The sequence below is a fragment of the Oryctolagus cuniculus genome, chromosome 13, assembly GCF_964237555.1.
Source record: "Oryctolagus cuniculus chromosome 13, mOryCun1.1, whole genome shotgun sequence".
Lineage (NCBI taxonomy): Eukaryota > Metazoa > Chordata > Mammalia > Lagomorpha > Leporidae > Oryctolagus > Oryctolagus cuniculus.
In genome coordinates, this window is record NC_091444.1 from 61,343,286 (window position 1) to 61,358,645 (window position 15,360).

Consider the following 15,360-nt stretch of genomic DNA (forward strand, 5'->3'; position numbering starts at 1 on the left):
AAAATGGGGAATGTTATTAAAATGGCACAGTCTTATCTAAGTCATGATCTATGCCCTGGTCACTATTTTAGGCTCTAGCCCCCACCGCCATGGCTGGAAGCCAGGTGACCTCATGGCCCTACTACCAGTGTCAGCTCCCTAATGGAATTCAATGCTCCTACTTCCCTGCCCACCCCCTGGCAAAGCTTTAAGAGGACCTGTTCCTGAACATGTGGCTCTCTTGATCTCTCTCCCTCTCTGTTTCTTGATCTCTCTCTCTGTCTTGCTCGTTCTCTCGTTCTCACTCTCTTGATCTCTCTCTTACGCTCTCCTCCCTCTTTGCCCTTTCCCTCCAGTCTGTCCAGTTTCCCCACCAATAAACCTTATCCCTTAAAAAAAAATCTCAGGTAAGCTTTTCCCCCTTTTGTAGTTAATATTTCTACTTCCATCTTTTAGGACAGGTTTTACTTGTAACAGCCAGCACTGTATCACCAAAATTGGGAAAAATGCTAAGCAATGCCCTAACATATATTCTAAGCCCAATTAAAATGGCTCTGGACAATCCATAACACCAAATCAAACAAAAAATTTAACATTCGTTTATCTTCATGGCAGTCTGTTTCATGTCACAAAAAATGTGAGAGGAAACTGTTAAAAAAATTAAGGATGACAAGAAAGGAAAAACACGTGTTTTCAGTTTATTAAAATAGCTTCAATTTAGTCACTGCAGAAGTCAACCATCAGATTGCAATTTCAAGGATAATGGTGAGTATCATCAGAGCCACAGAGAGAGAATCTGATATTCAAGTCAGTGACTGAATATGTGCCCCACGCCTGCCCAAATGTAGTCACCATTGACATTTTTCAAGAGAGGTGTGCTTTATGATTAACTTGCTATTACATCAATACTGTGTAATTCTGCTTTATTACAGAGGTGACTTGGCTCTCCAAAAATACCACTATTACAGATTTAGTACAGACTGATGTTTTTAAAACAAGACTAAACAAAACCTGTTAAAAACTCAGTGTGGTACAAGAAACAGGTACAAACCAGCCTAACTTGAGGTAATACTTGCTTTTCTGAGACATTTAATGCTCAAAAAGCAGTTGAACAGATATAATATAGTATGCAGTTTTTCTAATGGGCTTTTAGTGAGTGAACAGAGGTAGATTGGATGACACAAGAAGTCAGTGAAGCATACAGTGATCCAGAGAAGCATCTGGAAGGCTGGACATCAAAAGATGAACAGGGCAATTACAGGTTCTGGGAGTACTTTTTTTGTACAACCTGATCTTTAAAATAATAAAGCTTTTATAAACAGCACACAATAATTGCATTTGCTTTTTGGAATAACACAATAAAAACATGTTAAAGTTCAATTTCTGGTATCTGAAAAAAGCAAGATTTTACAAAACATGTAAGACTGTCAAGTTTTGCTGTGTCAAACAGAAAGTCTCCCCTCCCATGTTTTAGCATCAAAAAACGAATTCCCGCTAATACCACATCAACCACACGTGAAAGAATGCAACTCTCCTTTTTAACTCACTAGCACTGATTTTCCATTCTGAGCCTACAGAGAAACATTTCCTTCAAACAATGAACTAAAGCTTATTAGAAGGATACTGGGATACTTACAAATCATTTTCAAATTTATTTTGTGATCTAGAAATCCTAAATTCTTTATTCTTTAACCCATATAAGATTATTCATAAAAAATTTTTTGGTGGATTATCATGGATCTAAGGGCTAAAAAATAGTTGAAATTATCCTTACCTGATGTTGCTCATCAGAATTTGGTGGGCAGTTCAAAGTAACTGTATCACACTCCTCAGCTAGAAAATGGGGAAAAAAAAAAAAAGATGCAAAGTTAGATCAAGAAAGCACACTCTGGTGTCAGACCTAAAATTAAGGCTCACTACCAAGTGCTGCCTGGACATCCAGTAAAATCCGGAGGGCCCTGAATTGCTGAACTACTCTTCTGGGAAGATAAGGTCCTAGCTCAGCAATGCTCCTTGTTAATGGATTGGCACAAGTCCTGCTTATTTTTGAGTGTCAGGTTTCAGTTTCTGTAGAATTATTCAAACAAACCAATCATATCCAGTGCTTGTTTGGGGAATCAAGGGGCACCCCGCCTACAGCCCCCAGCTATTCATTGTGTTCCCAAATGTAACCACCTATGGCTTGCATCACATGCACTGTCCTACGCTAGGATGTGAATGTATGTGCTGCACAAGCTGCTACTGATGTCATCTGTCCAGTCACTACCATAACCTTAGGGCGGGATTCCTCCCTCAACAACAGGCAAAGAGAAGGATATCAAAAACAATTGTCAGGGGAGGCATTTAGACTAGTGGTTAAGATGCAGGTTAGGATGCCTGCGTACCACATTGGAATGCCAGAATTCAACCTTCATCTCTGGCTCCTGATTCAGCTTCCTGATAATGCAGACGCTGAGAGGTAGCTCAAATAGTTGGGTTCCTGACACTTGTGGGAGACCTGGATTGAGTTCCCAGCACATGGATTCAATCTTCTGGCCACCGCAGGTATTTAGGGAGTGAACCAGAATACAGAAGCTCTCTTTCTTTCTACTTATCTGTCTCTCTCTCTCTGCCTCTCAAATAAATAAATATTCTTTTTTTTTTTTTTTTTTTTTTTGACAGGCAGAGTGGACAGTGAGAGAGAGACAGAGAGAAAGGTCTTCCTTTGCTGTTGGTTCACCCTCCATTGGCTGCCACGGCCAGTGCACCGCGCTGATCCGATGGCAGGAGCCAGGTACTTATCCTGGTCTCCCATGGGGTACAGGGCCCAAGGACTTGGGCCATCCTCCACTGCACTCCCTGGCCACAGCAGAGAGCTGGCCTGGAAGAGGGGCAACCGGGACAGAATCCGGTGCCCCGACCGGGACTAGAACCCAGTGTGCCGGCGCCGCAAGGCGGAGGATTAGCCTAGTGAGCCGTGGCGCCAGCCAATAAATATTCTTTTAAAAATAGCATAATAGGAGCAGATGTTTGGCATAGGGATTAAGATATCACTTGGGAAACTCACATTTAATATTGGAGTGCCTGGGTTTGAGCCCCAGCTCTGCTTCTGATTCCAGCTTCCTGTTAATGCGTACCCTGGGAGACAGCAAAGGATGACTACAGTACTTTGCTCCCTGCCACCCATGTGGGAGACCCAGATTGAGCTCCTGACTCCTGGATTCAGCCTGGCCCTGTCCCAGCTATTGCAGGCATTTTGAGAAATGAACCAGGAGATGGAGGATCTCTCTCTCTCTCTGCCTTTCAAATAAATAACATAGATGATTTTTTAAAGATTTATTTATTTACTTGAAAGTCAGAGTTACACAGTTAGAAGGAGAGGCAGAGAGAGGGAGAGAGGGAGGGGACAGAGGGGGAGAGAAGGAGAGAGAGAGAGAGAGACAGAGAGAGAGAGACAGAGAGAGAGAGAGTCTTCCATCCACTGGTTCACTCCTCAATTGGCTACAACAGGCAGAGCTGCGCCAATCTGAAGCCAGGAGCCAGGATCTTCTTCCGAGTCTCCCACATGGGTACAGAGGCCCAAGGACTTAGACCATCTTCCACTGCTTTCCGAAGCCATAGCAGAGAGCTGGATCGGAAGTGGAGCAGCCAGGTCTCGAACCGGCACCCATATAGGATGCCAGCACTGCAGGAGGCAGCTTTACCCACTATGCCACAGCACTGGCCCCATAAATGATTTTTTTTAACTGGCTTAACGAAGAGGATTGCCTAACCACAATCAAGGACATTTAGTCAGATTAAATTCACTGTTTTTGGCTAACCAACCAGCCCAGACACTCCATCTCTGCCTAAGAAAGAGAGAGAGAGAGAGGTGGAAGGAAGGAAGGAAGGAAGGAAGGAAGGAAGGAAGGAAGGAAGGAAGGAAGGAAGGAAGGAAGGAAAGAAGGAAGGAAGGAGGCTCAACAACAGAATTAGCCCCCTGGAATCCCTAAAACCACGGAGGAGTTGGCAGAGATGGAAGCTTTGCATTTGCATCCAAGAAGAAAGCAGGTGTAAAAATAAAACAAATGTTGATCACTAAAATTACACTAGATTTCTGCAGCTGATTTATGGAAAAACTGCATTATTCAAAACCCACTGAAGTTTGGCCTGAGTTACAGAATAGCTTTATATAGTACATGAGTAAAGTAGAAATATACTAGCAATATAATGAAGATTTTGTGAAACAAGATTAAGAAAATAAATTTTGGGGCTAGCTTTCTGGAGTAACAGGTAAAGCCGCTGCCTGCAAATGCTGACATCCCATATGGGTGTCAGTTCAAGTCTCAGTTGCTCCCCTTCCAATCCAGCTCCCTGCTAATGATCTGAGAGAAGCAGCAGAAGATAGCCCAAGGGTTTGGGCCCCTATCACACATGTGGGAGACCTGGAAGAAGCTCCTGACTCCTGGCTTTGGCCTGGTCCAGTCCTAGCCATTGTAGCCATTTGAAGAGTGAATCAGTGAATGGAGGATCTCTCCCTGCATATCTTTCCCTCTCTCTCTCTCTACTCTGCCTTTCAAAATTAATTATAGAAATCTGTTAAAAATGTATTTGTTAAAAATGTATTTATTTTTCAAAATATTTATTTAATTTGCAAGGCAGATTTACAGAGAAAGAGAAACAGAGGTATTCCATTCCCTGGTTTACCCCCCAAATGGCCACAATGGCCAGGGCTGGGCCAAGCGAAAGCCAAAAGCCTGGAACTCCATCTTGGCCTCCATTGTAGGCAGCAGGGGTCCAAGGAAGTGTATTAGCAAGACACTGGATCAGAAGTGAATGAGCCGGGACTTGAACTGCTATTCTGATGTGGGATGCTGGTGTCGCAGGCAGCAGCTTAACCAGTCAGCTACAAGAAAATAAATTTTGAAGACTATATACAGAAGGAAATCATTAAAGCCAATCACAAGTGATTCCTCTTTTTTTTTTTTTTTTTTTCAATTTGACAGGTAGAGTTACAGACAGTGAGACAGTGAGAGAGACAGATAGAAAGGTCTTCCTTCTGTTGGTTTATCCCCTAGATGGCTGCTACGGCCGGCGCTGCGCCAATCCAAAGCCAGGAGCCAGACCTCCTGGTCTCCCATGCGGGTGCAGGGGCCCAAGCACTCGGGCCATCCTTCACTGCCCTCCCAGGCCACAGCGGAGAGCTGGACTGGAAGAGGAGCAACTGGCACTAGAATCCGGCGCCCATATGGGATGCCAGCACTGCAGGTGGAGGATTAACCAAGTGAGCCACAGAGCCGACCATGCAAGTGATTCCTCTAAAATAAAGTAGGTTCCTCTGAAACTCACATGAATGAGAGACTCCTGGTTTGTATTTAATGTAAGTAGATTGCATTTACTTTTGAGTCTACAAATTATTTCCTTATTAATCTATATGGATTTTCTTCCCCTAAAAACAACTTTAATAAGTGGTAAAATGAGTATAAACATCTAATGATTTGACTTGCTCTATTAGTGATGCTAAAGAAAAATATTAGCAGTCATTAAATTGTTATTTACTGAATGCAAATATTGGAGTAGTCTTTAAACTCCTGGTCATGGATTATTTACAAGCAAAATGATGTATTAATCTGCAGTTAAGGAATTATGTACTTAGTAATACTGTCTACCATGAATAAGGACAAAGGAGGGGCCTAGGGTATGGTTTTCACAGTCATGCTGTTTATAAACTCATTGCACATTTAAAGTTTCATAAAGAACAAATTCTAGGAGAAACCCATTGTACGGTTACTGTAGTATCAGGTTGCTAAGCAACAATCTTTTTTCTTTCAAAACAGGAAATCACATTTAAGGGTGATAAAAGGAAGACCTTGAGAGACTGCACCATGACTGCACTTGCCAGGGTCATTGCAGTGTGGTCTTTCCTAAGACCCTTGCAACTTCTGCCGCTCTACTTGAAAGCTTTTGACACCCCCCTAACCCTGATTTTTTACAATCTTTGGCCAAGTCTCTGTCCACCTGTGTGGTTGCTCACGTGTGCCAGGCATTGTCCTAGGTTCATTTTGCTGAATTCTCACTAGCACCTGAAAGGCAGATGCTAACTTTGCCCTCCCCACTGCCCAGATGGGAAATGGAGAATCTGAGATCTACAGTCACCTGCTGAGGCCACTTGGCTGTTGGGCTACAGTTTAGTTTTCTCTTCTATATTCCTTGAAGCTTCTTTGTTTTTAATGATTCACTTATTTATTTGAAAGGCAGAGATAGAGAGAGATGGAGATAGAGAGAGAGACAAAGAGAGAGAGAGAGATCTTCCAACTGCTAGTTCACTCCCCAAATGGCCGCAATGGCTGGGGCTGGGCCAGGCCAAAGCCAGGAGCCAGGAGTTTCTTTCTGGTCCTCCCACATGGGTGCAGGAGCCCAAGTACTTGGGCAAACCTCTGCTGCTTTCCCAGGCGCATTAGCAGGGAGCTAGATCAGAAGTGGAGCATCTGGGACTCAAACTGGCACTGATATGGAATGCTGGCATGGCAGGCAATGGCTTAACCTTCAACACCATAGCACCAGTCCCTCCTCGAAGCTTCTGAAGCAGGATCTCACATTGAGGTTGCATGCCAACCACAAAGATATGAGTTAAAATGCTCATTTCTGGGCTCTGTCCCAGATCCACCAAATCATAATTCTGGGGGCAGTGGGGCCTAGATCTGAATTTTAAACAAGATCTCCAAACCTTAAATGCCCATCTTTTTAAGCAGATTTGTGTCAGGTTTTTCTCATTTGCAACCCAGAGCCCTGCCTACCTTTATTTTATGCCTGTTAAAAATACCATAGGAATAGAACATATAATTTGCTATGAAACAACAAAAAATTCACAGATTTAATATGAACATTCATTTCTGAGATAATCCCATGACAAGTCATAAGCTAAACGATCAGTATGTTTCTTTCACAATTTTACATATGAAAAATTACTTTGAGTAGTGCTTTGAAAAATTAAAATAATCACAAGTTCAAGTAGTTATATTAACTCTACATACCTTTAGGGAGTCCCGTATCTTGAATAGGATATTTGTCTGACTGTGGAAACCAACAAAAAAGGAGAGTTAATTTTAATGCCAAAGCCAATTACAAGATCAAAGTGAAAAGAAAGCTTTGCCTTAGGAAAGTTCATGAATTCAATTTAAAACGTTGGAAATATGTAACCTGGGGCATATCAACTGGCCTAGCCCACTGATTGTTTCTATTCTCAATTGATAAGAGTGAATCAAGGTGGACAAGAAGCTAATGTTGAGCCTGAACAAAAATAAGCCTCCCTGACTTCCTTAGCTCTGACCACTAAACCACACTTCCTCTCTTGGCTGCAATGCTATTCTCCTATGGTTTAAAGCTGAGGATCACTTCTTTTCATGAATTTTGGGGGTAGACACATTTCTTCTCATTATTTCTGGAAAGTCACTGGGGCCAATGAGTGTGTATTCTGGGCAATACCCAACTACTACAGAGTTCTGTCATGGGTTGTATAGGACAAGATTCAAAAGATAAGTGTACTACTGACTCACAAAGACCTAAAAATCAGGTGGTAATAATGTACAATTCCTTAATGTGTTAGTTGAGCATGGTACTATTATAGGAAATTAAAAATAACAAAAGCTTTTACAATCCTATATTTGCTAATTTGTTCATATTTATATGTAGGTATCCAATGTTCTGAAAACATATTTCAGAGTAAACACTGCAGACACTCCCTGAAGGCTTCCATTTCAGGAGTGAGAATGTGCCCAATTGCCCTCTCTTGTACCCCAAGCCCTACTCAGCTCCCACTCTATTCCACCCTGCCCTCCAGCCTCAACAAAGTTACACCTTCCAAATTTCCTATAGGTCTCATCCATGTCTTTCTTTGACAAATAAGGAAAATAAACAAAAGTGGAAACAAGGCATCTGTTTCAAATGCCTTTCCTTGGTGATTCTTTGGAGGTGGGCAGTTAAGGTTGAGAACTTCTCTATCCTGCAAAATAAGTGCCTAACTAAGAATTAATTAATCAATCAATTACAAGGGCCATTGCTGTGGTGCTGTGAGCTAAGCTAGCTTCTGCAATGCTGGCATCCCATGTCGGAGTGCCAGTTTGTGTCCCACCTGCTCCACTTCCTTTTTTTTGACAGGCAGAGTTAGACAGTGAGAGAGAGAGAGACAGATAGAGAGAAAGGTCTTCCTTCCGTTGGTTCACCCAACGGATGGCCGCTACGGCCAGCACGCTGCGCCGATCCAAAGCCAGGAGCCAGGTGCTTCCTCCTGGTCTCCCATGCGGGTGCAGGGCCCAAGCACTTGGGCCATCCTTCACTGCCTTCCCGGGCCACAGCAGAGAGCTGGACTGGAAGAGGAGCAACTGGGACAGAATCCAGTGCCCCGACCAGGACTAGAACCCAGGGTGCTGGTGCTGCAGGCAGAAGATTAGCCTAGTGAGCCGAGGTGCAGGCTTGCTCCACTTCCAATCCAACTTCCACTTCCAATCCAACTCCCTGCTAATGTGCCTGTGAAAGTAGCAGAGGATGGCCAAAATAATTGCATCCATGTGGGAAACCCAAATGGAGTTCCTGGTCCTTGGCTTCAGCCTGGACCAGCCCTGACAGTTGCAGTCATTTCAGGAGTGAACCAGCAAAGGGAGATCTCTCTCTGTCCCCCTCCCTCTCTCTTTCTGTCACTCTCCCTTTCAAATAAATAAGTCTTTTAAAAATAAATACATCACATAAAACTTACAAGACAAACAGTTTTACTCCAGATTGAATTCTCAAGACTTCCTAGAGCATGGAACACACATACACTGGTACAACAGCACCTATCATTGTTTTTTAAAGTACTTGTCTATTTCCTCAAACAGATTGTGAGTTCCTCCAGAGAATGGAGTATGGTCTTTGCATCTGCATATTTTCAGTGGTGTTAAGTAAACATTTACTGAAAGTCTGCATAGTTGAACACATATGCTGGAGCAAGAGCAGGTCTCCAAGAGAAACTGTCACTTGAATGAGGCCCAGAGGATGCACAGGACTTGGGTGAACCCAGAGCAAGGAGCAAGATCACTGCAGATGGTGGACACAGCAAGAGCATGTGGAAGAGTGGTGGGGACAGAAGACCTATCAGCCTAAACAGAGATGTCTGTTGGAGGTGGACAGAGGAAGACAGGGTTGGATATGAAATGATGGAATCAATTTCCAAGAAGAACCATGAAAGCTAAGCCAAAGGGATTTAGGTGGGGAACCATCCTAGGTTCTCAGGGAGCTTGGTTCATCACTCATCTATTGCTACCTGCCTTGTGGCCAACTCTGCTTATGGCAGGATAGTCAAAACAGGCTTGCAGGAAGTCCAACAAGCAAGCAAACAATTACAATGCAGTGTGATAACAAGAAGTGATTAGGCTACAAAGAAGGGAGCACCTGAAGGCCCAAGGCAAAGAAGGCTTCTCAGATCAGAGAACACAGGAACTGAGATGAGAGAGTGTGAAGGAGTTCATTAGATGAGGAAGTATGAAGCATTTTCCTTGCAGAAGGGAACAGCACTATCTGTATCCTAGGAAAGTGAGAGGGTGTGGAGCATTTAAAGAATGGCAAATAGCTACACATGATCGGCTCATGAGGTGAGTGGTGAGAGACGCTCATGGAAGACCATGTCTTCTGCCATGTCAAGGAATATATACTTAATCCTGAAACATATGGGAATGTTTTGGGTTGAATTCTATCCTCCCAAAAAGATATGTGGCAGGCCCACCCCTCAGTATCTCAGAACGTGACTTTATTTGGAAACTTAGTTTTGACAGAAGTAATTAGTTAAGATAAGGTCATGCTGGAGTAGGGTGAGCCCATAAGCTCACCTTACTGGTGACCCAAGAGGAGGGATACAGACCCACAGGAAGAAAATAGTCACTTGTCAACAAACTGAGTGAATGGAGTAGTGCAAAGCAAAATAGCAAGGTTTATTAGGGTAGGGACATCCCATAAGAACAGATGGGCACCTCTCCAGACAGAACCTGAGAGAGTGCCCAGTCACTCAGACTGGGGAAGAGCGAGGTTACATGGTTGAGTGGAGAAAGTATACCTGGCCAGGCCAGGCAGGCGGCTCAGAAGAGAGGCAGAGGGCTAAGCACACAGTCTGGTTAAGTGGGGGTATTAAGGGGATGGGCCTTGCCTTCCCATCTCTTCTCCTCCTGGAACAAAGGACTTTTTGGATGTAAATATGAAAAATTCCTTTCTGAGTTTTCCCCTGAAGTTATCAGACAGGGGGAAGCCTGGCTGGTGTCACCCCACCTTAGAGGAGCCTTAGAGGAAGGATGGTTATTGGGTAGAAGGGGCAGGGCGTCTGAAGTGCAGATACTGGGCTGCACCTGGAAGGTTATCAGGATGACTTTGAGATGAGGATGCTGGACCCAGATGTCAACTCCTTAGGCCTTTGTCACACACACATAAGCTCATTTCTGACTTCCTACCTAACACAGGATGACATGAAGCCACCAGCAGAAGCATGGAAGAATTCTTCCTTACAGGTTTCAAGGGAACAGTCCTGCCAACCTTGATTTGGACTTCAGGCTCCCAGAACTGTAAAGAGAATACACCTCTGATGCTTTCAGCTCCAAGTCTGTGACATTGTGTTATGATAGCCCTAAGAAATCAATACCAGGGAAGCTTTGAGAAGATCACTCTGCTCCCAACATGGAGTGCCCAGAGGTCATCACAACCCAAAGTGAGTGATAAGGATAATGGCTCCGAGGGACAGAGAACCTCATGTCAGGAAGTAACGGGGAAAACTGGGAGTTACAGATAATCACAGGTGTAGGCGGTGGGAAGGGAAAAAAGAGGGGAGACTGAGTGTCACTTAAAAGAAACCAAAGGCTCTACTAACAGATGACACCCGACTACAGGGTTGTCCCACATAAGAGAAAGAAAACTTTTCCTTATTAATTTGTACCATCTGTCAAAGCTTGACCCCCTGCACTATACACATCTACAGAACTGTGCAGCAATCACTAAAGGACAGGAAAACAAACATCTTAGGTCCTCTAGATGCACAAGATTGAAAGACATTTCATTAATTAACTGTATTTTATATCACTATAACTAAATTAGCTACTCAAGAACTTCTTACAACTCAGCAGATCCTGTCCTCCAAACACCTGGAATGAAAGTCATATGTCTGACACAGTATGCTTAGGAACACTGGCAATGCTGTCAGAGGTCACAGACGTGGTCCTAAGCAACAGCCGGACACTACTGTGTAGGAAACCAGGCCTTCAGCTATATGACTGTATACAAACCAGTGAAATATTTCCTTATCACTACAGATGGAATAAAAATGCCTGCTCCACTATCTTATAAGATATTTTAAGGAAGAAAACAATTTATGTGAAACCTTTGGTAGACCTTAAAACAGTAAACATGCCTTAGAGTGGCTAGGGGACAGGTGGGGTAGGGTGGGGGCTCAGAAGCCAGCTGCTGGGATTAAACCAGATAACAGAGGTAAACCAGATAATGTGTTCCTATCAACACACAGGCAGCGCTCAGTTTCCACAAACTGGTCCTACTTTCTTCCTTCCACCTCACATTAGATATTCTCAATTCTGAAGAAGGGGTAATGAAAATTGGACCGATAGTATTAAAAACAGGGAAGTAGACGAAGACCTCATAAAAATCACAGAAGGATCATTTCTGGTTTGGTCAAAACAAGAACAGAATCTGACACTGTTTTGAGCCCGGTGAAACCTCAGTTTATTATATCACAGAATATCATGATAAGGAAGTGTACCTTAGTAAAATCTTATAGTGTGTTTGTTGGACCTCATGTAAATACTAAAGAATAAGAAACGTAAAGAAATCACAAAGGCAAATAAAAAAAAGCAAACCAAGAGCCATTAGCATAGAATTTATCACCTACCATGTTAAAGGATAAAGTGCTAGGGTCTGTATCTTCCACTGGCTCCTTTGCCATGTGATCTGTTAAAAAAAAAAAAAAAGGATTTCCTTTAATTTGAAAACACAAATGAGTCCTCTGATAACTTTCATAAAGATACAACAAGCTTAATCAGGTCAGAGAAAAGGTTACTTCCAATAAATAGTACAGAAAAAGAAGGAAGAATGGGTTCAGATCACACTGAGAAAGAAATGAAGAAAAATAAACTTTAAAAAAAAACCACAGGTGGCCGGCACCGCGGCTCACTAGGCTAATCCTCCGCCTAGCGGCGCCGGCACACGGGGTTCTAGTCCCGGTTGGGGCGCCGGATTCTGTCCCGGTTGCCCCTCTTCCAGGCCAGCTCTCTGCTGTGGCCCGGGAGTGCAGTGGAGGATGGCCCAAGTGCTTGGGCCCTGCACCCCATGGGAGACCAGGAGAAGCACCTGGCTCCTGGCTCCTGCCATCGGATCAGCGCGGTGCGCCGGCCGCAGCGCACCGGCCATTGGAGGGTGAACCAACGGCAAAGGAAGACCTTTCTCTCTGTCTCTCTCTCACTGTCCACTCTGCCTGTCAAAAACAAACAAACAAACAAACAAACAAAAAAACCACAGGTGTTGTGGGGGGGGTGTTACTGCGGCATAGCAGGTCAAACTTGTGAAGCCAGCATCCCATATGGGTTTAAGTCGCAGCTGCTCCACTTCCAGATTCCCGCTCCCTGTTAATTGATTGGGAAAGCAGTGGCATTCAGCCCAAGTGCTTGGGCTCCTACACCCACATGGGAGATCTGGAAGAAGCTCCAGGCTCCTAGCTTCAGCCTGGCCCAGCCCTAGCCATTGTGGCATTTGGGGAGTGAGCTAGTAGGTGGATGGAAGACATCTCTCAAAGAAATAAAAAATAAATCTTAAAAAAAGAAAAAAACACTGGAGAGGGAAGTATGATTATCTTCTTAGAATTTTCATACATGAAGTCTGTTCTCTTTATATTAATTAAAAAAATTTTTAAATACCAATATTATTAAAACTCTAGCAAGGTCTGCAAAAACCACAAAAGAAAACAAAACAAAAACACTGGGAGCTGACATTGTGGTACAGTAAGTTAAGCCACTGCCTGCAATGCCAGCATCCCATATTAGTACTGGTTCAAGTCTCTGGTGCTCCACTTCCAATCCAGCTCCCTGCTGATGCACATGGGAAAGCAGAGGATGGCCCAAGTGCTTGGGCTCCTGTACCCTAGTGGGAGACCCAAATGCAGTTGCAGTCCCCTGGCTTCAGCCCAGCCCAGCCCACCAGCCCTGACTGTTGTGGCCATTTCAGGAAATAAACCAGAGGACTGAAGATCTCTGTCTCTCTTCCTCTCTATTTCTGTAGCTGTGCTTTTAGAATAAATAAATCTTTTTAAAAAACAAAAACCACCATATTTTTGACCAGGTTACTTATAAATAATACAAATATTTAGTTACAAGCAGCCATAAATTATGAGATATGATATTAATGGCTCATTACATACTGGACTTGATATTATTTGGGGCAGGAAAGATTTCATTCTAAATTTAGTTTCTTTCCTACTTTTCTGTTTTTATCACTTTAAAATATTAAGTTTCTCAATATGGTTCACGTGAACTAACAAAGTCAAAAATACCTCACAGTATTTTTATCAAATAAAAATTTATATTCAATTCTTAATTCTTCTTATGCTTTCCCAATTGTTGCATGTAAGAAGCTGAATGAGGAAATATAGAAAAATGTACAGATCTCAGTCAGGACCACTACTAGATCACAGGAATTTATACAAACTAGAAAACAGCTCCCCCTCTCCAAGATACTTCACAAGGCATCAGCCAGAAAACTGTCTTAATAAAATAATCAAAACAATTTGAGTGGCATCTTTTAGATTTGTACAGTGCACAATCTGAAAAACCCTAATTGGTAAATGTGAACCAGCTAAGACTAAACATACACCTTTTATCCAAAGTCCTCATTAAGCACATACAGTGGGATAGCCACAAGGTCCTAGGAATGCCTTTGGGGAATCCAAATTTTACTGAGATAATAATTTGCATTTGTTCTCTCTAGATATTTCCTGACTGAGACCATATACGGGCTTCCTTTTTTATTTTTTCTTGACATGTGTTAATACTGCCTGAAGAATAAGCTGCAACTCCTCCCATGGAGCAAGAGACTTCTGCAACTCCTGGGAGAAAAGCCTGTGTCCTGGTCTCTGGCAGAGAACAAAGATAGCAAGACCACATCAGAGAAAACATTGAGCCTGTTTAACTTCTGGATACACACAAAACTAAGTGCCAATGGTCTCAAGGAATTTCTCAGGCTTGAATGATGAGGACAGCAATGCCTACCTCATGTACTAAAAATTCAAGGTTTTTCCAAGAACCACATTGACATCTTGGGTTTCTCTATGACTTTGGAGGGAGCAGGACTCCAAATCTGATGAAATCGAATTTCTTGCTAGGCCAGTTAAACACAGACTCAGATCAGGAATTAAAGTGATGTCAAGAAAATGAAAAACAATTTGAGGGGCTAACTCCAACCTGAGTTTGCACAACTCCTGCTCCCTAAAGTTGCAATTTGATACAAAGAGCATGGTGTGATGAGAGTGGAAGTGCAGAACCAGCCAGGTGTGCACTCAGGAAAAAACAGGAGGGGAAGAGAACAGCCTGCAGAGCAACTGAAGTCTCAGCCAGGAGGAGGAGCCAGGGAGGGAAAGCATTCTGGACATAAGGAGAAGTTTGCTAGGCAAAGATCTAGACACATTGGTGAGCATCAAATGGAGCATGACAATCGGTCCTTCGCAGATTATGGTTTCTGGCTGGGGTGGGAGTGGCAGAAGCCACCAACCAAGTAGTCTCAAGTCCCTTTTTTCCTCCTCTTATCACAACCTGTACTACAACCCTGTACTACATCTTGTCTGGGTTCAAGTCCTGGCACCACTTCCAATGCCAACTTTCTGCTAACATGCACCTTGGGAGGCAGCAGGTGATGGCCCAAGTAGTTGGATCCCTGCTACCCATGTGGGAGACCCAGATGGAGTTCTTGGCTTATGGCTTCTACCTGGTCCAGCCCCAGCTGTGGTGGGCTTTCGGGAATGAATTAGCAATCAAACATATATTTTCTTCTCTCTGCCTTTCTAATTAATGAAAAATGTTATCCTAAGGGGGATGTAGAATTTTATCAGGTGTCAACACAATAGAATTTCAGGTCAATGGTCTGTGAAGGATTGGGCATGGGGAGTGGGGAGATGACCCTGGCAGATCATAAGCAGCCACTGGATCCACAAATTAGTCTTGTTTCCTACAGAAAATTGGCATGACAGGAAGAAAAATGAAAAAACACATAAAGGTTGAGGAAACTAGATGAGACTGCTGAGAATCACACCAAAAGCAGCAGTGAGTAGGCAAACAGGACAGGTCAAAGGAAGGAACAATGGTCACAGGTCCAGAGGCCAGGGGCCTCACTTGCATAACACTGAGAGCTAGGGGC

At 43.4% G+C, this 15,360-nt stretch overlaps 1 protein-coding gene across 4 annotated transcripts in view; it reads right to left on the minus strand.

The window, feature by feature from the left end:
* EDARADD (EDAR associated via death domain) overlaps positions 1-15,360 on the minus strand; it is a 171,871-nt gene that overhangs the window by 63,062 nt on the left and 93,449 nt on the right. For all 4 annotated transcript variants that reach the window (XM_051820772.2, XM_017347712.3, XM_070055578.1 and 1 more), the window contains 3 exons: positions 11,852-11,910; positions 6,972-7,011; positions 1,754-1,812 (listed from right to left, as the gene is read on the minus strand). In XM_051820772.2, the coding sequence (XP_051676732.1) occupies positions 1,754-1,812; positions 6,972-7,011; positions 11,852-11,905 (153 nt within the window). In that variant the 5' untranslated portion in view covers positions 11,906-11,910. The remainder of the gene's footprint in view (positions 1-1,753; positions 1,813-6,971; positions 7,012-11,851; positions 11,911-15,360) is intronic.